Source organism: Stigmatopora argus, chromosome 7, assembly GCF_051989625.1.
Source record: "Stigmatopora argus isolate UIUO_Sarg chromosome 7, RoL_Sarg_1.0, whole genome shotgun sequence".
NCBI classification, from domain to species: domain Eukaryota; kingdom Metazoa; phylum Chordata; class Actinopteri; order Syngnathiformes; family Syngnathidae; genus Stigmatopora; species Stigmatopora argus.
In genome coordinates, this window is record NC_135393.1 from 15,259,824 (window position 1) to 15,283,431 (window position 23,608).

At 41.1% G+C, this 23,608-nt stretch overlaps 4 protein-coding genes across 4 annotated transcripts; 1 reads left to right on the plus strand and 3 right to left on the minus strand.

The window, feature by feature from the left end:
- Positions 1-36: 36 nt before the first annotated feature.
- Positions 37-3,026, plus strand: kpna7 (karyopherin alpha 7 (importin alpha 8)). The gene is made up of 12 exons (XM_077606210.1): positions 37-226; positions 649-786; positions 861-946; positions 1,046-1,214; positions 1,300-1,399; positions 1,469-1,551; positions 1,618-1,704; positions 1,793-1,969; positions 2,059-2,292; positions 2,375-2,557; positions 2,628-2,774; positions 2,892-3,026. Exons 1-12 carry the CDS (start codon positions 161-163, stop codon positions 2,979-2,981), a joined length of 1,560 nt encoding a protein of 519 aa, XP_077462336.1. The 5' UTR covers positions 37-160; the 3' UTR covers positions 2,982-3,026.
- Positions 3,027-3,152: 126 nt separating this feature from the next.
- On the minus strand, positions 3,153-5,323 carry xpa (xeroderma pigmentosum, complementation group A). Its single transcript, XM_077606237.1, has 4 exons — positions 4,937-5,323; positions 4,751-4,856; positions 3,941-4,224; positions 3,153-3,862 (listed from the first exon to the last, which is right to left on the minus strand). The coding sequence occupies exons 1-4, from the start codon at positions 5,220-5,222 to the stop codon at positions 3,708-3,710; spliced, it is 831 nt and encodes a 276-aa protein (XP_077462363.1). The 5' UTR covers positions 5,223-5,323; the 3' UTR covers positions 3,153-3,707.
- A 146-nt stretch (positions 5,324-5,469) lies between these two features.
- slc24a2b (solute carrier family 24 member 2b) lies at positions 5,470-16,758 on the minus strand. Its single transcript, XM_077604695.1, has 10 exons — positions 16,550-16,758; positions 14,354-15,463; positions 11,611-11,649; positions 11,418-11,529; positions 10,379-10,474; positions 10,211-10,287; positions 9,992-10,129; positions 9,410-9,499; positions 7,498-7,664; positions 5,470-7,402 (listed from the first exon to the last, which is right to left on the minus strand). The coding sequence occupies exons 2-10, from the start codon at positions 15,248-15,250 to the stop codon at positions 7,153-7,155; spliced, it is 1,866 nt and encodes a 621-aa protein (XP_077460821.1). The 5' UTR covers positions 15,251-15,463; positions 16,550-16,758; the 3' UTR covers positions 5,470-7,152.
- A 2,334-nt stretch (positions 16,759-19,092) lies between these two features.
- On the minus strand, positions 19,093-23,283 carry LOC144077163 (N-acetylneuraminate-9-phosphate synthase-like). The gene is made up of 6 exons (XM_077604696.1): positions 23,023-23,283; positions 21,592-21,807; positions 21,415-21,514; positions 21,033-21,187; positions 20,211-20,477; positions 19,093-19,630 (listed from the first exon to the last, which is right to left on the minus strand). The coding sequence occupies exons 1-6, from the start codon at positions 23,152-23,154 to the stop codon at positions 19,415-19,417; spliced, it is 1,086 nt and encodes a 361-aa protein (XP_077460822.1). The 5' UTR covers positions 23,155-23,283; the 3' UTR covers positions 19,093-19,414.
- Between the last annotated feature and the right edge of the window lie 325 nt (positions 23,284-23,608).

The following is a 23,608-nucleotide window of genomic DNA, read 5'->3' on the forward strand; positions in this document are numbered from 1 at the left end:
ATTAATTGACAACGGCCAATCAGCCACCATTATATTAAGGTTGATTGGTGAACCATCCGCAGCCGTCTGACTTCAAATACGAGCAGAGTTAAGGAGCGATCGATCATCAAAAACTTTTGAGGACGTCCAAAGAGCCCACCCGAGCCCACCTGAGCCCACCATGCCTACAAAGAACACCCTCGAGCAGCACATCAATCGATTCAAGAACAAGGGGAAGACCTCCACGGTAACTTTCAACTCATTTTCAAGGCACTTCTGTGCAACCAAAACAAGGGGAAACCTTACCAATGCATTTTTTAAACAAATAAATTATATTACCAACCAAAAAAGTGGCATATTTACCCCAAAAAATGAAGCAGAAAACAACCATCCAAATCCAAAATGATGCCAGAGTCCTAAATATAAAAAGGCAACTGGACCAAATTAAATTGATTATGAAATCTAAGTTCAGTTATTGCCTTAAATCAGCAATAAAGATGCCATTGTTAACTATTGTGTTAACAATTGCCCATATTGATGATTTTTTTTTTTTAAATAGCCGAGTTGTGTATCATTTTGATTTTAATTCTATTTGTGTATTTCTGCTTTTCAAGTGACAGAAAGCACTGATATACAAAATATTTATTTTTGCAATTGCTTTTCATTCAGACATTTCGGGAAAAGCGAATTTCCGACTGCGTGGAGTTGCGCAAAGTGAAAAAAAATGAGAACCTGATGAAGAGGAGACATATAACGCCATCTCTTTCCGACGACTGTCTATCGCCGTCGTTGCTTTCGGACGACAAGGTCAGTTTCTGGATGCTTGACTTTTTTTTTGTTGGGGAAACAAAGCCTTACAATTGCATCCGGTTATCTTATAGGCTTGCCTTTTAACCATTGAAGAAATAGTTGCAGAAATCAACTCTGACGTCAAGGATGCTCAAATTCGTGGATGCCAGGCTGCCAGGTGAAGTCACTTTCAAGTCACTTGGCTCAAGACGGTTTCAAGTCACTTTCCTCTAGACTCGTTTCAAATCATTTTCCTTTTGATCCTTCTCGTGGTCAGAAAACTCCTTTCTCAAGAGCGCAACCCGCCTCTGAAGGAGATCATCGACGCTGGCCTCCTGGCTCGCATGGTGTTCTTCTTGGGCATGGATGAAGAGCCTCCCTTGCAATTTGAAGCCGCTTGGGCTCTGACCAACATCGCCTCTGGAACATCTTGGCATACGCAGCAGGCCAGTGCATTGCTAGGACATAATTAACTTCATTTCTCTTTTTTTTCAATCTTTCAAAAATCCAAATTCATCTTTCTGTACTCAGGTGGTGGAAAACGGCGCTATTCCCAGCTTTATTTCGTTGCTGGCTTCACCGCACTTGCACATCAGCGAGCAGGCCGTGTGGGCCCTCGGAAACATTGCGGGTAATTTGTTTGTTGATAATAGTTTTCCATGCATCTGTAATTTTTTTTTTTTTTTTTTAAACCTCACAGGTGATGGTCCGGTCTATCGAGATGTCCTCATTGAATATAAAGTGATCCCTGCTTTACTGACACGGGTCTCTCCAGATACTCCGGTAATTTAAACTTGAAAATTCACATTGTATTCAAGGGAATAAAATGGCATCCCATTTTTTTCCCAGGTTGGATATCTTCGCAACCTTACGTGGACTTTGTCAAACCTGTGCCGGAATAAAAACCCATTTCCACCCTTGTCTGCGGTCTACCAGGTAAGGAAATCTAACCAAATCTCATTTTTGCTATTCTGGGTCTTTAGCATTTTGCACTTGATGCTAATTCTTCCTCAACTTTTTCCAGGTGCTTCCAACACTGGTCCGGTTTCTCCACCAAAGCGACAAGGACATCCTATCCGATGCATGCTGGGCCATCTCCTACCTGACGGACGGCGACAACGATCGCATCGAGATAGTCGTACGTTCGGGTATTGTCAACCGCCTGGTGGAGCTGATGGGCCACGAGGAGCTCAACGTCATGGTAATGGAGTTCTCCATCCCTTTGCCTGCTGGTCTATTTATCAGAGTTGGCAAAACTTTTTTGTGGTTTTTGGACCTGGAAACTTTTAGACTCCGGCACTTCGCGCCATCGGGAACATCGTGAGCGGCTCCGACCTGCAGACGCAGGCGGCCATCGACGCGGGGGTTCTCGGCATGCTTCCTCAACTCCTGCGGCACCCCAAGGGGAACGTGCAGAAGGAAGCCACGTGGGCTTTGTCCAACATCGCGGCCGGGCCTTGCAAGCAGATCCAACAGATCATCACGTGTGGTCTACTTCCTCCTCTTGTCCAATTACTCCAAAATGTAAGTGGTCACATTTTGCAAAGTGGGCTTTCCAAACATCAAATGCTTGTAAAATTGTCTGATTCATCCTTGTTTCCCAAAGGGAGACTTTAAGACTCAAAGGGAGGCTGTCTGGGCGGTGACCAATTTCACCAGTGGTGGCACTGTGGAGCAGGTGGTCGAGTTGGTCCACAGTGGGGCACTTGAAGGAATAATCAACCTTTTGAAAGTAAAGGATGCTAAAGTCATACTGGTCATCCTGGACGCCATAAACAACATTTTCACAGTAAGGCAGGCGGAAGATGATGTGATGGAAGTTATGGTTCCTGGCTTGAATGATTTCAATTCCTGTTTAGGCAGCAGAAAAGGTGGGTGAAATTGAAAAACTAAAGCTGCTAGTGGAAGAGCTTGGAGGCCTGGACGACATTGAATTTCTCCAAAACCACGAGAACGAGACGGTGTACCAGTCGGCACATAATCTCATCGAGAAGTACTTTTGTGATGTAAGTCAACGTGTACATTTTTGTCTACGCTTAAGGCTGGAAAAATGGCCTAAGGTGAATTTGACAAGTCCATCTATTTATAAATGGGATTCAAAAGCATGAATCTGTTCTCAACAGAGCGAGTTGGAAAGTGTAAAGGAGGATTCAAGAACAGAAGATGGTCTTCAATTCAAGGCTCCGGATGTTCACAAAACATTTGAATTTTAAACTCCTGCTCCATTACGAAAAAAAATAAAATATTTTCCTAGCAAACTGCCTTGTGTATGGTTAATTCATTCTCCATGTGTAAAAGGGAAAAAAAACTATGTACAATATTAGATGCACTTTTTCATGTACCTGATCAAAATTGGAAGATGAAAAAATGACCAAGACTTGTAGAAAATTATAACTTGTCCATTTTATTTTTATAACAAAATATTTACGAACATTAAAATTTTCAAACAAACCAGACATGCTATGACCATGTATGATAAAAAACTGGTTCACCACATGAGAAACTGTTCCAGTTTAACCAACAAATCCATTAATATCTTAATTTAAATGTTTAAAAAAATCTGGTAGGGAAATAGAATTTCGAGGGGGAAAAAATACATGTCAGGAAAGATCACAGAAAATTCCTTTACCAAATGTGGCACATGCATGTTAGTTAAATCACGTAACCGTGAACACCTAACATTGATTTTTTTTTTTAAATCAAAGCCGTTGCATTTCACAATGATGCCACCAGGTGATAGCAAACCACCAGGTAAAACGAAAAGGCCGGGCTTTGCACACTAAAGTGCATCTGTGACCTGTTCACTAGGCTACCACTGGTAAACTAACATCTCACAAAGCAGGTTCCCTCATGACAATGGCCAACTTAATTGCATTGCAGTAAGTGCTTTAATAGAAAAATCTAATTCCTAAAGTGATTTGACAACGGCTGGTGTCCGTTTACATCTTTTCATAGGTGAGTTCATGGCCACAGGTCTCACAGGTTTTCTTGTAGAGATCTTCATCCAGATCCACCACCTCTTCTGCTCCGTACTGATGTTGGTGCGCAACGGTGTCTTTGGCCCACGTGCTGCTCCTCACTGCCCGACGCAGTTCTTGGAAACACAAAAGATCACGGTCTAATACCTCCAAGCTAATGGCGCGGCTGGCCTAAGCGCTGGACTGTAACGAACCTTTGACTTTTTTGTTGAAGCGCTTTTGTTTCTGCACTTCTTTGTTTTCTTCCCTGGTCTCCTTGGCTTCCTCCAACGCCGCCTCCGAACCCCAAACCTCCATACATCGCCTCTCCACGTGAATTTTAAGGTAGAGCTTCATGTCCCCCCATCGTGGATTGTGAGGGTTTTTCCTCAATATGAATTTGAGAGGAGGCTCTCTTTTGTCCAAGTCACAGTCCTTCAATAGATAGTTCTGCTTGGCTTCGGTTCTGGAGATCAACTTGTGTTTCTGGTCGTTGTCTCTGAAGACGATCGATGGTCAATTGAACTCATTTGAATACATCCATGCATATTTAAAACTGCATAAGAAGTGAATCCTGATCACCTGAGCATGCATGGTTCTGTAGCTTGTCTTCATGAATGATGATTTATAAATAATATCAATTCTAACTAAAGACGTCTCGTCTTGGATCACTCGATCGGAAATCGGATTCCATCGCGTTGTTTGAGGAACAAGATTGGGTAAAATAAAAAAAATCTGATAGTTTTTTTGTACTGTTAAATGTAATTACTACCTCATTGGCTTAGCCAGCCCTCCCAGTCAAAATGGATTGGATTTCTGTCGATGTCCGTGACATTGAATGAGGTAACAAGCAACATTGCATTGAGGTAATAATACATTTTCAATGTACAGGATCAGGACTCGGTACTTTTCAACTATGCCGAAACGCTGTACTATAGACCAACATTTTTACATCTATTGTACTGAATTTGAAATTTCACCCCCTAAAAGAAGCCTGTGAAAGGTATTTATTTGTAGGTACGTACCTGCACATGTCACACACAGAAAGGTCAAAGCTGGTATTGAGGTACGAGTCCATAAAAGGCTTTTGGCAGTCATCGCAAAACAAGTAGTCTGGCTCGATGACCGGAGCTGTCAATCAAAGCAGAACGTAAAAATAAGAACGCAAAACACATTCAACGAAAAAAAACAACAACAACGTGCGTACCTACCTGGCTGATGCACCACTTTAATGCTCTTTTGTTCCTCCCCTCCACCACCCTCTTCATCGATGAAAAACCCCGCACCGGTATCGATGGTTTTGCAAACTTTTGCAGCGGTCGCCCCTTCCACAGCAGCCGAAGGACGGCTCGCTATTCGGGCTTGTCGCAGCATCAACGCCCGCTGTCGATTCCTTTCGATTTTTGCACGCATCGCAGCAGAAAGTTCGGGTTTTGGGGCTTGTTCCGCTGCGGGTTCATTAGGAACAGCCGCCGTCGGTGACCTCGATGGGTCCATATTGTTTGACGAAAACCACAAAACAGAATGAATGGCACGCTCAATTATTACGAAAGGCGAAAACAGATGTGTTCCACTTCCGGATACGTCTTCTTCTTCCCCCCTCAGTCCGTCAGTGGTCACTACCGCCATCGTGTGGTAGGGGTGTGGAATGCCAACGGTGTAGCACAAATGGATTTAAATATAATTCTTTTTTTTAATAGAACATTCAGTATATAAAGATTAAATAAAGAAACTTATATTTAGCTTTAGATTTGACACGGATATTTTATTAATAAAAAAACAAAAGAAAGCTCAATATTTCTACAATATAGATTCAAAGAGCAGATTCCCCAATTTTATAGCTCTAGCACAAAACCAATATTGTTTTTAGACCACCTGAAGGGAGGAGTCAAAATCTCACCTGCTTTGTTGTTGTTCTTGGCGAGGACACTAACTATAATGTCTACCATTAGTTATTCCTGGATGGATCCGAAGTCATAATTCACAAACGTATTTTTTAGCTCAGTATTTAATTACTCCATAATGCGATTTTATACAGTGAGTTTAGCAATACAGTACATTTGTTACATTGTTAAACATAATGTAAGTGATAAATGAGAACAATTGCTTCCTTACATAGCACAAGATGGAAATACAAAATAGCATTGGTCATGATACCCAATGATGATCTGCTGATCTTTTTGTTCGTTGGGTAAACAAAAACCCACAACCATGAATAACTCACAGATAATCATCAAAGCAACAATTTCAAATTTCATGAGCGGCCTAAAGCAGACTTCTGAAAGCAGAAGTTGAATTGACTATTATTACATACAGGAGATGATATACAGACTTGTAAGATATATATCTTTATATATATTACAATTATATACACAAATGCAAAATAAAATACACCGATCATATAAGATGAGTTTAAATGAACATACTTTTGAGGGGGTTTCTCTGTGGGTGATATTTAACTGTTTGGAAAAAAACACATTGATAACCTGAGAAAAATGGACACACAAGGGAATATTTTGATGAATATGACAAAGCAGATTCCAGCACCTTACCACATTAGATTTTGACTATACTATAAAGTGAAATTGCACAAAAAAGTGTTCATTTTTGAGCACAGAATAGCATAAATACCCCAAAAAATGCAGTAGAAGGTATTAATCATTTTGACATTCTGATTAATGCCTGTTCTAAAATGGTTTCTAATCCACTGACGTAAAACGAGGAAGTAAAATGAATGAATGACTACCTTTTTTGCTTTTTACTGTATGCAAAGAAAACCCCTTTTGCATACTCTTTTGTACAGTAGACAGATCATTTGAATTTCAAATGCATTTCTTGTCAGATGGATTTTGTGGCGGGGGGACACATTTTCATATTTTTTTTCCATTTTCACTTCCTGTAAGAATCACAGTACTTTTGTCTTTCAAAAATAATGAAACATACAAATCATGCCAATACAAACATTTTTGTTAGCAGTAATGTCATGTCTAAAAAATATCCTCTTGCTAGTTGAGGGGAAAAAAAGTGTCCATAATTCTGTATACAGCAATGCCAATTTTTTGCAACTTGGTCGTTAAATAATAGAACATCTTTGTGCAAATAATTCAGAAAAACCCACGCGAATGACAATGTAATATTTGAAATCTAAACATCTAGCCTTCTCACATGTATTCAGGCCATGTGCAATTCTTTTTTCTCTTCGATCAAGAAAAAACAGAGCTTCACGACGGAATGTCCCCTCAAATGAACATCAGATTTTTTCCACACACACACACCAGTCTTTCTTGTGGACTCGTTCAGTTCAGAAAATGTTGAAGGAATCGTCCCGTCGGTCCATCCCGAATGGAAAGTAGCCTCCGGGCTGAAAAAAATCAAGTTAAAAATGGCGTCCGGTCCAGTTCAGTCCAGCCAAGAGGCTCCTCCCCCTTCAGATGCTTACTGGACATACTATAATTTTGTCCTCCAGCATGACACTGGTGATAAGGAAAACAAAGTAGAGCAGGAACATGAAGAATCCCAGCAGTTTGCTCATCCTCCACTTGCAGGCTGCGATGGAGATGATGACAAAGAGGAGCATGAGGAAGAGCAGGACGATGGCGCAGAAGAGCCCGTTGCTGCTCACTTCCACCGGTTTAAAGTCATTGATGATGTTGTAGATGAGCCACGGGAATGGGAGCCTGGAAGAAAACACGGTGACCGTCATGAACTCGCTGCTGGTGGTGTTGGAGTGAAGTTCTCGCTAACGTCATCTCAAGTAAAATTTCCCACTTACCCCACCGTGATGTCAAAGATGTTAGAACCCACTGAGCTGGACACGGCCATGTCGCCGAGGCCTTTTCGGGCCACGATGACGCTGGTGATGAGGTCGGGGATGGAAGTGCCGGCTGCTAGGATCGTCAGACCCATGATCTCCTCCGTGATCCAGAAGGTCTCTCCAACCTAGAAAGCAACAGAAAAATGTTAGAAGCATGTGTCAGTATTATTTTTTTTATACATAAATTCAAAAATTCTTGAATCTTCGGTACACGGTCGATTGGTCGCCGGTCTTTTGGTCGCCCGGAAGGTTATTGATAATTACCATTTAAATCGTTGCTCAAATTCCCTAAATACAAACTGCAAATTACTATTTAGTCATACTTAATGCACTATTAATTATTAGGCTAAAGAAAAGCTCAAAATTTCCCGGACTTTTATTGTTTTTTGTTGGAGAACTTGTTAAGACCCTGACTGACGTAGCTTCTTAAAGGAACAACGCATGTACATTCAAACTCTTCTACACTCACACGTCGGCTCAGTAAAACTGCTCATGGCCATTGTTGGCTTTTATTGATGCGTAGACCGTGTTGTTTTACCTTGTTTTGTCGCCGGACTTTTGGTCGCCGGACTTTTGGTCGCCGGACTTTTGGTCGCCGGACTTTTGGTCGCCGGACTTTTGGTCGCCGGACTTTTGGTCGCCGGACTTTTGGTCGCCGGACTTTTGGTCGCCGGACTTTTGGTCGCCGGACTTTTGGTCGCCGGACTTTTGGTCGCCGGACTTTTGGTCGCCGGACTTTTGGTCGCCGGACTTTTGGTCGCCGGACTTTTGGTCGCCGGACTTTTGGTCGCCGGACTTTTGGTCGCCGGACTTTTGGTCGCCGGACTTTTGGTCGCCGGACTTTTGGTCGCCGGACTTTTGGTCGCCGGACTTTTGGTCGCCGGACTTTTGGTCGCCGGACTTTTGGTCGCCGGACTTTTGGTCGCCGGACTTTTGGTCGCCGGACTTTTGGTCGCCGGACTTTTGGTCGCCGGACTTTTGGTCGTCGGACTTTTGGTCGCCGGACTTTTGGTCGCCGGACTTTTGGTCGCCGGACTTTTGGTCGCCGGACTTTTGGTCGCCGGACTTTTGGTCGCCGGTTGTTTGGGTCCGGGCGACTAAAAGACCGGCGACCAATCGACCGCACACGTAATCTTCAAAGCACCAAACTGTCCAAAAGTGCTCCATACTTTTATTGCGTCAGTTAAAATGTAATTTATTGTATTAAATGTGTATATCCAGTGCTAGATCACTTGATTAGAAACAAAATCCAATAATGGCTGATTTTGTAATAAGTTATTACAAAACAATTTGACATGCTAGGCGTGCAAATCACTCATTTCATGGCAATATGATACAAAATTGATTCCTTCTTTTCTGTTACTATAACAAAAGAAGGAATCAATTTTGTATCATATTGTCATGAAATGAGTGATTTACATGCCTAGCATGTAAAATTGCTAAAAACAACCCCCCCCCCAAAAACAATGGGTAGTTTAAACTTTTAGCTTTTGCTCATTGGATACGAGTGAAAATAATAGATGCCCAATTTATTTGGGTGAGGCTGCCATTTTTTTGAAAGCATTTTTACTCAACGCTCGCTAAAAATCGACTTGCTCTCGACGACAAACTTCTCATGAGAAGCTCTTCTCTATTCAGACGAAATGGCGAAAAAGCTCCTCCCACCACCCATTTTTCGAGAACGATCGTGAAGAGCGTGCATGGTTTTTTCCTTTCATGTCTACGCTCTCAACTTTAAAAGAGAGCGCCGTCTTGATCTGGCAGCGGCTCGAAACAGATTAGCCGGGGATTAGCAGCGGATGTCTTACATTTAACACCTCGATGGCAGCGGAGTGTGCAGACCTCCCGCAGAGAGAGACATTTCGCTTACCTGATGAGCCCACCACACCATCAGGTATGAGAAGAAAGCAATCCAACTGATGGAGCCGATGAAGGTGACTGGGAAGAACCTTTCTGAGGCCTGGAAAAAAAGACATCGAGAAAAATAGGCAAATTACAGACTTGGAATTAGTCAACTTTATCATATAATTGCAGTATGATGTCCAACATTAGAATACAGAATTTTTATTCTAAACATTATTCCCATTTTGTGCTTAAATATCGGAGTAAAAACAACAACATTCAATTTAAATTATAAATCAAAAATATAACACAACATATACAAGTCAACTGAATGTTTATTTGAAAAAAAAAAACATTAGCATTTCACTGTACAAATAATACAGTTGCAATTATTTTTTCTTTTTAATTATATTTCACCAAACATTGAAAATGACATTTTCTTGTTAGGTCTAAATATGAAAATAATATTACTTCATCAATGCTGTCCATTGATTGTTGTTTTGTAAATTTTATTACATTAATGACAGTTATCTATGAATTTATACAGTATGTGTATGTGTATGTGTATGTGTATGTGTATGTGTGTGTGTGTGTGTGTGTGTATTGTCACCTCTCTTCTGACATCGGGCAAGGTGAGCCAGAGAGGAAAGACAATAGGGAGGATGACGAGGTAGGTGATACGTTTCCTGTTGGTATCCGGCCAAGCCAGGCTCAGAGGCTGATCTTCATCCTCCTCCTCCTCACCCATCTGACAGAGAGCTCATTGACTTTAGTTTCTTGACAAATTCAGAACTTTGAAAAGTTGCAATTCCAACAAGGAGCCTCAAACCTCCTCTCCCGCAATGCCATTCATCGGAGGGGTGACTTCTACTGCCACCTTTGTACTTGTCGAAATGGTTTTGATGGCTTGAGGGAAGAACAGAGAGAGTGAGAGAGAGATCCATTGATGGCCAGTATTGGGAAGGAATGGATGGAAATGGACGATCTTATAACTCACCGACACCGTTGGCACTGGCGGCGGCGGCGGCCTGTTCTTCTTTGCACTGCTGTTTTGCCATTTTATGAAGAATTGATGCCTTCTCTTTGAATCGTCCTGCAAACGGGGAAAAGGCCATTTTGTTTGTTTCATTTAAATTGAAAAAAAGTACAACATAAGACATTGTTTCAATAGAGCGGCAATTTCACTTTTGCTCTATTAGCTTATCTAATTTAGTCATTTACAGTACAGTATAGAGCACGTGTCAAAGTGGCGGCCCGGGGGCCAAATCTGGCCCGCCGCATCATTTTGTGTGGCCCGGGAAAGTAAATCATGAGTGGCAACTTTCTGTTTTAGGATCAAATTAAAATGAAGAGTATAGATGTATATTAAATTTCCTGATTTTCCCCCTTTTAAATTAATAATTGTAATTTTTTAATCATTTTTTTCCTGTGTTTTTAGTTCAAAAATCATTTTGTAAAATCAAAAAATATATTTAAAAAAAGCTAAAAAAAACACTGTTTTAGATCTATAAAAAACGGAATAATCAGGGCTTTTAATCCAGTTCTTTTAATCCATTTATTAAAAAAAATCGAAATATATCTAAAATGGTCTGGCCCAAGTGAAATCAAGTTGACGTTAAAGCGGCCCGCGAACCAACCCGAGTCTGACACCCCTGGTATAGAGTGTACCGTCTATTTATATACACGAAACGACCAGAATTGCAATTTTTTTTAAATACAAACACCCGTCTAAACAACTTTATGTTAGCGTGTACATCATTTCTTAACTTTGTGTGTACGCGGTTAACAAGTAAATTCCCTGCTTTGTTTCTCATTTGATCAGGAGGCATTTTAGATTCATTTTGAGCCCAAATAAATCCATTTAAAGGTCACTATTTGCTCTCCTGTGACCTCCAGCATACCTTAGCAAAGCTCATATGCCGGCAATCAACACTATTCCTCCCCTTCCCTTTAAATGATGTGTAACTATTTTGCAATCTTTCCACAGGCTTGCTTTATGAAGATCTTTTGGATGGGAATGCTCCTTTTTTACACACCTTCATTGCTTAGTGGGTCCAACGTGTGTATCATGAGCTGAAAGATGCTGTTTCTCATCAAAGAGTTGTGCAGAGAAGCGCAGCTGCCTTCCCTCTGTAACCTCGGTTTGGCCTGTAAAAAAGGAGACATGTCGTAATATTCTTTTGAAAACAAAATACACACACAAAACTGCGCTCTCCAAAGTAGACTTACCATCAGTTTATTCTCGTCATCTGCAGGCGGGGTGCTAACCTGTCCAGAGAAACACAAAAATCCATTCATACCCTTTAAATGTGGTCATGCGTTTGATAAATTCATATAAATAACCAGGACAGCATGAGTAATAACACATAAATAATAGGATATTTTTATGTGAAACACTTGCCATGGTGGACCAAAGTGTTTTTCGTTTTTCATTTAACGTCAATGTTGACTAAATTTAATGGCCAATCAGAAGCAGGCGAGTGAAGGGCGAAAGTTAGATTATTTATTTGATTTATTCTTCTGTATACTCAGTTTGATGATATTCATTCAGACTGGGAAGGATACAGATGACACGGGGCTTTTAAAAATCTTAATTAGGTTATGATTTTGATAGTATGCGCAGTACATTGCCATGTGGAAATTATAAAACTGCCATTTTACCAGTACATTCAGTCCTATCCACTTAATAAGTAATGTGAATCCTATCATATTTTTGGGAGATTTTGGGGGAAAAAACATGATCAAATTTACAGCCAGTGAAGAAAAAAAACTTTTTGAAAGTGACAAGAAAAGCCCTGTTTACATTTTTTAAACCTATTATTGATCACACAAGTATCCTATAATAATGACTTAATTATTGATATTCGGTACATTATGACTAACGGGATTATTTCTTTCATTTTAAACGTGAATGATGTTCTGAAATTCAAAAATATGATTTTAAATGACAAATAGATCAGCATTGAAAAATGAAGTCAATTTAGAAATGTACTAGCATGATGAAGCAACTATTTAATATAAAAATCTATGAATAAATGTAATGTCAATGTTGAGCTATCCAATTCATAATGACAGTTTTAAATAGACCCAATTCTGTTTATTGGAATAAACAGAAAAAGTCAATAGGCGTCCAATCATGAGGCTTTTTTCATCTTTCCGCTGGTTTCCATCACTGGTCGACGTCAATCGATTTGAACGGATAAAAAATTACCAATTTGTGCCTTGTTTGAGACCAAATATTTTTTCAGTATTCCCACCACCAGAGCTTTCTTTCATAAAATCAGTCTGAAACCCAAATAATATCTCACGTGGAACAACAATATTGGGATGTTTTCACCGTGTTGAACATTTTGCGGGACTGCTTTTGAACGTGGATGCATTTGCTGTCGTCACTGCCGGTAAGAAGACGTTAAGGGGATCAGAAAGGATTGCATTCTTCCGTGCCAGTCAGAACGGAAAGAGCATCCTCTTCTCCACGTTTTGAAACGCAAACTTGGGTAAACAATTGGACTCGTTTTGCGGACGATGCCCTCAAAGGTGACGACATCGGGATACCCTGAGCTAGCATTGTGTAGATGCCTTCTTATTATCTAACCCTTCGGTGTTGGACTGTGATTCCCTCGACCGAGCGCCAAACTATTATTAGCGTCCCTAATGGGATTGGAGAGGATTAACCTTTGGGATTATTTAGCAGCAACCATTACATGAGGACAGCTGGGCATCAAGTGCCTTGCAACAAAAATGGATAAGCTCTTCTTCAGTGATGTTATGTAGCCAAAAGGCCAGCTGATTCCCAGAAGGCAGACGGAGAGAAAAAAAATAAAAGGTAGCATTTGTTTGCTTTAACATGCTAACCTTTGAATAAACCATGCCAGTGCAGGAAAAAAAGCAAGTCATGCTTCTCACAGTCGTTTGTTAATGACAAAGAGTTGGGTGAGCGCCAAAGGGGAGGGGCTTCTCGTCGACAAACCAGGACCGGGTTAATATCATCTTGCTTCGACCTTGCATGGCGTCACACGGCACAACGACAAATTGTCATTTGGATTTTGGCCGTTCAAGTGATTGCACAAGTGGTTGTCAAGAGTGGGTTATCCTCAAGGTCAATCGCCAGTGTTGCATGGAACACTGTACCCACGGATGAGCAAGATAAAAGAGGGAAAATGCTTCAAATGTTTGTTTCTGGCAATGATTTTAGACGGGTGGGGGTGTCAAATTGAGGAAATGCAACATCTTTTCAAATTGCCTGCTGTTACATCAGCCTCCATTTTGAGTCTGGACCTGCTTTCTAAAAGTAGATGCTAAAGATGAAGCCTGACCCCGAACCCTAACCCTCTCACTGGCTTGTCCCAAGCAACGGGTCCGAAGCAGTAGACAAACATTGATATACTCGCGTTGAGCAATTTGCACGGGTTTGATCTTTTGCTAAGAAGCGCATTAACATCCTGTGGGTTCCTAGTTTGCTCTTTAAGTTACAAAGTCGTGAGGTGGATATGAAGAAAAAGGACCATTGCTAATGATGAATTTGAGATTTTTCTGGAAGTTTTGTTTGGAAAAAATAGGATTTTTTTTATTACCCAAACCAATTCGTGTTCAACTCGTTGTGGAATGGCAATGGCGCACGGATGACGCCACAAAATGGAGGGCTAAAACAGAAGGACAAATAAATAGTCGGATAAAAGTATTGTCCGTGGGCTTTATGGTCTTGACCTTGGGGGAAAGGTCTGACAGTTGGATTGATGCGAGAATGACAATTTGACGGTTGAGGTTGTTGATAAAACGGGATGGAAAGCTGGAACTGATGAAAACGATAGGATTGGACTTTTGAATGGACGGATTGTTAACAAACGATAGGATTGGACTTTTGAATGGACGGACTGTTAACAAACGATAGGATTGGACGTTTGAATGGACGGATTGTTAACTGGGTGCCGTAGCCGGTCGACCCGTTGGATTGGAGGAGTTCTAGACCTACCTTGGGTGCGGCCTCGATGACGTCGACCCGGTTACTACTCAGTTGCCTCTTGATGACCACTTCCACTTTGGCGTTGAACTTCATGAAAGTCACGTAGGTGACGTAGCACATGAGCAGGCTAATACTCTCATTCAGCGTGATTTGGTTATCCAGGAAAAAGTAGATGAGCATGAGCAGGCCGATGATGTAGAAGGAGACGTCTCGGAAAAGAGGCCACCAGGTGAGGTTGAGCACCTCTTTGGAGAAGAGCGCGCACATCCCGATCACAAACAAGATGTTGAAGACGGCCGAGCCCACGATGGTGCCGATGCCCACGTTGCTGTGGGAGACGAAGACCCCGATGACGGAGGTGAAGAGCTCCGGAGCCGAGCCGCCCGCCGCCATGAAGGTGGCCCCCGCCACGTCGTCGGAGATCTCCAGCTTCTCCGTGATGACGGTCAGCGCCGGGACGAAGAACTCGTCGCACACGATGGCTAAGGCTATGAACATGTACAACATTCCCATCATGTGAAACGCCACGAAGCCCCGGCGCCGGTCCTCCACGCTGAAGTAGTCCGTCGGGTAGTCCCCGTGATTCATGTCGACCTCGGACGTGGGTTGGGCCCCGCCGTCGGAGACGTTCTGGTGCTCCAGGAGAGTCCTTTGGGGCAAGTCGGCGTCTTCCGAACCCTCCGATTGCGGCACCGCCCCGTTGGTGGCGAGAGACAAGGCACTCCACGAACACACCGCGCAAACCACCGCCAGGCAGAAGACGAAGCCCAGGACCCGGCCGGGTCGTAGTTTTCTTCTGGCGCCTTGGAAGTGAAGCCTCACGCAACTCAGAGGTGGTCCGGGAAAGTCGGCCGAGCCGGACGGCCGCGTCCTGTCTCGGCATCTTCTGGGCAGGAAGGACTTCATGGCGTTTGCTTCTCGTGCAAGAGCGGGAGAGTGTGGACGATCCCCCCCCACCCAGGCAAAGACGGGCTGGTGTTGCTGTCGGCTACAAGGGCGGGGGTCTGGCAGACCACGCCGGTGGCTTCACCGATTGGTTTGCATGTCGCTTTCCCCTCTAAATCCCGCGGAGTCGGATTCCAGGGTCCAGCCCGTTTAAAGGCTTCCTCATTTCAAGTCCTGAAATAAACAGAATTTTCATGAAAAGATCTGAATATCGTTGTTCCACATGAAAATGCCATTATGCCATTGCAAAAAAATCCAATGTGGAGTTTGCATGTTCTCCCCGGGCCTGTGTGGGTTTTCTCCGGGTACTCCGGTTTCCTCCCACTTTCCAAAAATATGCACGATAGGCTGATTGAACTCAAAATTGTTTGTCTCCTTGTGCCCTGCGATTGGCTGGCTACCAATTCAGGGTGTTGTCCCCCGCCTTTGGCCCGAAATCAGCTGGGATAGGCTCCAGCACCCCCCGCGACCCTAGTGATGATAAAGTGGTTCAGAAAATGAATGAAGGAAAATCTCAGCATTCCTATACAATCTCATTCCTTAATAAAATAAATTGCTAAATAATATTTAGGACGTGTTATGGTTAATTCTGACAACAATTACAGCCAATTACAGCCGTTACACAAGGCTTTTAATCCATGTCGCTGTCAAAGGGAACACCAGAAACTCCTTTCACATTATACCAATGAATATTTTAAACGTAGTATAATAACTCAATTTAAATTCAACAATAAAACTTCTCGATTCACAGCCAATATTATAAATAAACTAATTTAGCCTATGTTGAAAAAAACAGCATTCTTCTATTAAACATGATAAAAATCAAGAAATGAAGTGCTTTTTTTTTTAAATCTGTAAGTCTGGATATTTTTGTCCTGTTTAAAATGTGTGGGTTATATTGGCCATTTTTTTACAGTGTGCTGAGAAGCTGTGAGCATCTTCTAACATTAGTGAAAGCTTATTAGGAGGCTCCCTAATCCCTGATAAGATATACTTAGATAAGCCAGAGAGCCTGCACACTGCTGCTAAAAGTTATCAAATCAAATCGACAAAAACCCTAATAACAAACAAATGCAACGTCTCCCTTGAAAATATCCTCCCTGCTTCCCTCAGCCGTCATTTCACCGAACAAAACATTTATAACCAGACAAATGAAAAACCATAAAAACAACCCTGGACATGGAATCCGGGCAAGAACATGCTACCTACCATACATTAATACATACACATAAGGAGCATAAAATGAGTGATAATCCTCACCTGAGTTGGAGATGTCCAGCTGGACTGAAGATCAGATGTTATTCCAATCAATTCAATTCCATCTGGAATAAAAAAACACCCCTAAAAAAATTCCCTATGCGCTATTCAGTTTGAAGGTTCTACCGGTAATTCTCAGTAAGATGTTCCTCCCTGACAAGAAGTTCCAACGACAGCAGACCAAATGGCATCGGCCAATGTGCTCCTCCTCCCTCCCTCCCTCCCTCTCAGATGCTGCCTCCCTCCTTCTTTCCTTCCTCCCCCCCTCCCATTCTACAAAGCAAAGTGGACGCTGGTCCTGTGTCTTCCCACCTCAGCCCCGCCTTTACCTTCTCCTCATCCTCACACCCAAGTCGATGGGTGTTGTCAGCCTCAACGAGCTTATGGCGCCATAAAGCTGCGGCCTATCGTGCCATCGGGTCAAAGGCCTTGTGCCTAAAGCCCAGGAAACCAATCCCGGGCACCGTACTCTGATGTAAGAGCAAAGGTCAAGTCCACAGATGTCTTATCTCACGTTAGGGGTCACCAACATTTTCAAAACGGAATGCTACTTCATGCCATTGCAGACGGCTAAGAGAAATAAAAATGTGCATCAATTGCCGTTCATTTGGCGTCCCGACTACTCTCACAGGGGGGTGCTGGAGCCTATCCCAGCCAAAAAGGACACCCGGAATGGGTTGCTAGCCAATCGCAGGGCACCAGGAGACAAAAAAATGTCACTCTTAGCTTAGAACACGTGTCCAAGTGGCGGCCCGGGGGCCAAATCTGGCCCACGGCATCATTTCGTGCGGCCCGAGAAAGTAAATTATGAGTGCCGACTTTCTGTTTTAGGATCAAATTCAAATGAAGATTATAGATGTATATGAAATTTCCTGATTTCCCCCTTTTAAATCAATAATTGTAATTTTTAATCATTTTTTCTGTGTTTTTAGTTTAAAAATAATTTTGTAAAATCTAAAAATATATAAAAAACTAAACTAAACATTGAGATCTATAAAAAAAATGTAAATTGTATTTTCTGATTTTCCCCTTTTTAAATCAATAATTGCATTTTTTTTCGTGTTTTTAGTTCAAAAAGCATTTTGTAAAATATTTTTAAAATATTTTCTGTTTTCCACTTTAATATTGAACGTAAACAAATATTTTGTTTCCTTTTGAAATGAAAAACAAATGATTAAAAGACGTTTTCCCTTACGAAGAAAATAAGCTCAAATAAACATTGTTATAGATCTATAAAAAAACAGAATATTTAGGGCTTCTGATCCATTTCTTTTAATCCAATTAAAAAAACAAAAATCTAAATATTATATCTAAAAAGGTCCGTCCCACATGACATCGAGTTGACGTTAATGCGGCCCGCGAACCAACATGAGTTTGACACCCTTGGCTTAGAATGTTCAAACAGCCTAGCCTGCCTGTTTTTGGGGCGTGGAAGGAAAACTGGGAACCCGAAGAAAAACCACGGGAGGATATACAAACATATCATTAACTCATTGGCCACAATGGACGAATCAAGTTGATAGAAGACCGTTACTTTGGCATATTACCACTTTCAATAATAAAATAATTAATTTACAATGTTTGTCAGTGTCGATCCATGCCAAATCTATTTTAACTCGCAATGACCATTCACTGCCAGTCTCTCCCACTACTACGAGATTGGTCGTCAAACACCTTCAAAGCTACTGAACCATGATCATTCAAAATCTGTCTAGACATGTTTATTTTTTTCATGTCTTTAACTCACTGGATGTCACGTTAATTTGTCGTCTATCACTACCAATGAGTAAAACTCTATTTATTTGATGAAATTGATGATGCTAACGGTATGCAAATGCTAGATGAATGCTTTTGATGAAATTGATGATGCTAACGGTATGCAAATGATAGAAGTATGCTTTTGTGCCCAAAGCTTTCAATCCGGTTGGACTGACATCGTCTGCCGTTTTTGTTTCTCCTACTGCTCCTATCCAATTAAGAAGGAACATACTTAATGGAGTGGCACTCTTACTCTCATTCACCCGCAAACGCTGCTGTTGAGGGCTTAAAAAACAAAACAAAACAAAACAAAACAAAACAAAACAAAACAAAAACAAGACCCACCAAGACCTGTCATGCAAAACTCCTCCACCATCAAGAAACACATTTAGGCCAAATATGGAGTGAGGAAATGAGTTTCTTCTCCTGTTAGAGCAAATTTTGTCCCAGCCTGCCGTGACTAGTTTTATTTAGAAAGTTTAAACACAGTAAAGAAGCTCTCCCAGGCCACCGTTACTAAATAAAGACCTCGGCAATGTTCTTTCCGGGCTAAACTTGTTGCATAACCGAGGCGGCGAAAGCTCGCCTTCCTCAAGGCAGCCTGACGATTGCCTCCTTTACCCTGAAATAAAAATAAGTCTCTTCACATGCAAAAGAAAGCACACTTGACCTTGCGTAGCACAAAATGCGAGCTAGTTTCAAACTCCTGCTCAATAGAAAAGATCCCGCAGTGCAAAATTCACAATTATTCATAGATAGTTTTAAAAAAAACAATGACTTGTGGTAAGTGCAATGTACTATTTCATTTTTATTAGTCACAAAATGCCAAATGTGACGTTCAAGTGCATCGTGTGGAGGACTACGAGACGCGTCCTCCACAGTGTGTGACATTGGCTTTTCATTACAGTACATTCTAGTCGTTAATTAGTTTTTCTTCAGTCGCGTTGTCTCCGGGAAGGACCCGATTTGGTCTCTTGCCGTCTCAGATATTAAGCTCATCAATATTCCGATGAATCAAGCTGTCTGTAAGTCAATCCTTCACCCAGTTATGCCCACGTGATTAAATTCCTCACCACTTAAGTGCTTCTCTCCCCATGGCAAACATCTCATCTACCCACAGCACTTAGCTTTCTTTCCATAGCTGTCCACCACCTCCGGTGAGATGCTCTCATCCTCGTTGACGTCCTCCGTGACAGTCTTTCCGACCAAATGGAAGATGTCCTCAGCCGCTGCTCCCATTGGCTCGGCTACTTTCACAGCCAACATGTCCAGAGAGAGGACAGTTCCTTTGGCTATCTTCACTTTGGCCACAACTGACTTTCCCAGCTGGAGAAGAAGAATTATGTTAATGAAGGGTCTTAAAAAATGAGATTCTGCAGTAAAACAGGATATTATACCACACAATTCTCTTATCGATTCAAAATCCGTCCGAAATGTTCTTGATACGTGTCTAGAAGTGCATGCACATCCACCCCCGTCCGCTAGTTGGCAGCAAAATTTAATGTAAAAATATTTTTTTATATTTAGAATCCTTCATTTAAGCAGGTTTGCAATAAAGGCTGAGAAGAAGCCATATATTATTCAAACATAAAACAAAACAAAAAATTTTAGTGCTGAGTGATCTTTCAAAAATAGACATAAATGCACTTCTATGAGCATTTTGATAATTTTGTCCCTAAAGCGATATTTAAAAAAAATATTATAATAATCGCAATAATCACCCTAAAGCCCAGTGTCGGGATTAATTGGGAAATCGAAATATGAGAAAACACACATCCCTAATGTTAACACTAGTCAACTTATGAATGAAATTCCTTTAAATATTCTATGCACTGCTAACGCTGCTATAATTACGTTTTCTAATATTTAACGACAAGGTAAGGAATAGTCAGAGGAGAAATCTTACCTTATCATGACACGGCTTTTCGCAAGGTAACATCTTTTTGAGGCCACTTCCCATTGACCTCTCCACCAGCCGAACGGCGCGAACCAGCTCGGCCAGTTCAGGAGGCTCCAGAGATGCTTCGTGGTCACTTCCCTTCCAGGTCTTATCCAGTGTGATGTGACGCTCTATAACCTTTGCCCCCATAGCCACCGCCGCCACCGAAATGTGGATTCCGGACTCGTGGCCGGAATACCCGATTGGGATATCGGGGAATTCCTTCTGGTATTCCTGGCAATGAGCAGTCTTCATAAATTTGGGTACACTTTTAAAATACAATGTATTTTCTACCCTTTAAGTCACACTTTTCTCATGGTTGGACCTGCAATTTATAAGTGTATGTATGTATATATACGTACGTGTGTGTGTATGTGTATGTGTGTGTATGTTTGTGTATGTGTGTATGTGTATATATGTGTGTATGTGTGTATATATGTGTGTATGTGTGTGTATATATGTGTGTATATACATATGTGTATACTATGTGTGTATATATATGCGTGTGCATATATGTGTATATGTGTGTATATATGTGTGTGTATATGTGTGTGTATATATATATATGTGTATATATATATATATATATATATATATGTGTGTATATATATGTATATATATATATATATATATATATATATATATATATATATATATATATATATATATATATATATATATATATATATATATATATATATATATATATATGTGTATATATGTGTGTGTGTATATACATGTATATAAAAAATATTCCCACCCGCCCATAAAAAAATCTGTTTTAATTACAGTGATCACTCTGAGGTTGACATCTTCGGCCTCAAGCGGGTAGGCGCTGGTACACTGCAGGATGGCGAAATTTGGGTTGTGCTCCTTCACCGTTTTGTACACTTGACGCATAGTCTCCATGGATTGCATCCCACTGGACACGATCATGGGACGTCCTGAGACGTGCAAAGTCGAAAAACACCATTTTAGTTATTTGACATGAGTACACACGCTGGGAATAGTGTGCCAAATTTTAAAAAATAAACATCACGAGACAAAACGTATCCTCTTTTAAGTCAATGATCATCTTCATAGCCATGTTGATTTGGGAAAGAAAAAAATGTGTACAAAAATTCTAACTCTGCTTTAATTTGGAAGTCATGACTGAATTGGGCGTTCCCACCTTTCTTGGCAGTTTTCTCCAAATAAGGAAAGTTGTTGGTGTCTCCTGATCCCACTTTGAAAAAAGGCACATTCAACTCATGGAGGAATTCTACTGCCATCTAGATCAGAGTTAAAGTATTCACAGTTATAATGCATTTTTTCCAAGTGCAAAGCCTGAAAATGAAGCGTGGCCTACCTCATCCATTCCCGAGGCAGTGAAGAAGATCCCAATTTCCTTGGCATACTTCTGCAGCTCCCTGTACTGCTCGTGGCTGAACTCTAGGTGACGCTTGTGATCACCATAAGTTTCCCCCCATGAGTTTTTGGTCTTGTAAGGACGCTCTAAAGCACGTTTGTTAAACTTGTACTGCAACTCACTCTTCTGGAACTTAGCACAATCGGCACCGCAGTCCTGGCAAAGGAAGAATATTTGAAAGATCAGACGAAATCGTGACACAATTTGTTTTAAAAATAAAAAATAAAAAATAAAAAATTCAGAAAGAGGCAGTTCTGCAATTTTGTTGTTGTTAAATAAATACTATAAAACTGACGTGCAGCTATAATAATCATAATATACTGTATGTAATTAATTGATTCCACCAATTAAGGGTGTCCCCCCGCATTTGGCACATTTGTATACACACATGTATACACACATATATACACATGTATATACACACACATATATACACACACACACACATATATACACACACATATATACACACACACACACATATATACACACACATACACACACATATATACACATGTACACACACATACACACGTATTCACACACACACACGTATTCACACACACATACACACATATTCACACACACACATACAAACATATTCACACACACACATACACACACATACACAAATACACACATACACACAAATACACACATATTCACACACACACATATACACACGCACACACATATACACGCACAAATATATATACCACACACACATACACACATATACACACACAAATATACACACTTATACACACACATATGTATATGTATATATACACACATCTATATACACACAAAGTTAAATAAATACTATAAAACTGACGTGCAGCTATAATAATCATAATATACTGTATGTCATTAATTAATGCCACCAATTCAGGGTGTCCCCCGTCTCTGGCCCAAAGTCAGCGAGCTTAGGCTCCAGCACCCCCCGCGATCCGAGTGAGGATAAAGCGGTTCAGAAAATAATATGAGATGAGATATTTCATGTAGTGTGCGGAATAATTCCCTTTTCAGCGCCATTGACAGAAATTTATGTCTAATTTGCGTGGCTCTTTTCATCCGGCATCTGTAAATTAAAGTGAGTTTGTCACTAGAGACGTCCAATCTTTTGGAATTAGGAAGGCAGGCAGCGAATTTATTCGCTTCAATTGGATTGATTAACGGATTGATTAATTATAGCTTTCAAGCACGTGTTTCAATATGAACAAAATCTTATAAAAGTTTGAAACTCGATTTAAGATAAACGGATCACACCTAAAATCTAGGCTTTTTCCAAATTGTCCAAGCACATTGGTTGAAATTGAACACATAAGTCGGTTTGGGTTTCATATCCGTGTCACCGTTATTAATTATTACCTTTGCCATTTTGATCATTTTCTTAGCGACGTCGATGTCTCCCTGGTGGTTTTGTCCAATTTCGGCAATAATGAAGCACGGTTGGTTGGCTCCAATCATCCGACCGGGGCAAAGCTCAAATTTTAAAGGCATTTTGTTAGAAAAAAATGAAATACTTTTAGATATATATCAAAACGGGAGCTGGGAGTTGCTCTTCTCAACTGGGGAAGACCGAGCCGAACACTTACAATGAGGCACAACCCCGGAAGTGTCATTACTTCCGCGTTTGTAGGGCAACGTGTTCGCTTGAAATGTGCCCACACGGCGGCCATCTTGGAGAGGGCAACGGTCAACGCCAATGGAAATGCATTACGAATGTTTTAACAATACAATTTGCTGATAATATCGCGTTTTCCCTCTTAGGCGATCAAGGCAGTCTGCGTGGTTACAGAATGTTGGTTTAGAAAAGAACACAGAGTCCAGTTTAACCGGTCTTATTGGCTTTTGTTAGAACAAGTGGAAAAACAAACACAAAAAGAAAAGCCAATTTTTTTGACTAGCTTTACATGAGCAGATGTAATTTGGAAAATCTCTTGAACAAATTTAC

Coding starts and splice junctions, on each gene's coding strand:
- xpa (XM_077606237.1), bottom strand. CDS start 5,222: ATGGACCCATCGAGGTCACCGACGGCGGCTGTTCCTAATGAACCCGCA. Junction 4,225..4,750: donor TCTGTGTGTGACATGTGCAG/GTACGTACCTAC, acceptor GATCGTCTTCAG/AGACAACGACCAGAAACACA. Junction 3,863..3,940: donor CTTCAACAAAAAAGTCAAAG/GTTCGTTACAGT, acceptor TGTGTTTCCAAG/AACTGCGTCGGGCAGTGAGG.
- kpna7 (XM_077606210.1), top strand. CDS start 161: ATGCCTACAAAGAACACCCTCGAGCAGCACATCAATCGATTCAAGAAC. Junction 227..648: donor ACAAGGGGAAGACCTCCACG/GTAACTTTCAAC, acceptor CTTTTCATTCAG/ACATTTCGGGAAAAGCGAAT. Junction 947..1,045: donor CGTGGATGCCAGGCTGCCAG/GTGAAGTCACTT, acceptor TCTCGTGGTCAG/AAAACTCCTTTCTCAAGAGC.
- LOC144077163 (XM_077604696.1), bottom strand. CDS start 23,154: ATGCCTTTAAAATTTGAGCTTTGCCCCGGTCGGATGATTGGAGCCAAC. Junction 21,188..21,414: donor GGAGAAAACTGCCAAGAAAG/GTGGGAACGCCC, acceptor TGCACGTCTCAG/GACGTCCCATGATCGTGTCC. Junction 20,478..21,032: donor TCAACCTCAGAGTGATCACT/GTAATTAAAACA, acceptor GCTCATTGCCAG/GAATACCAGAAGGAATTCCC.
- slc24a2b (XM_077604695.1), bottom strand. CDS start 15,250: ATGAAGTCCTTCCTGCCCAGAAGATGCCGAGACAGGACGCGGCCGTCC. Junction 10,288..10,378: donor CGCCAGTGCCAACGGTGTCG/GTGAGTTATAAG, acceptor TCTTCCCTCAAG/CCATCAAAACCATTTCGACA. Junction 7,403..7,497: donor ATCTTTGACATCACGGTGGG/GTAAGTGGGAAA, acceptor GTTTTCTTCCAG/GCTCCCATTCCCGTGGCTCA.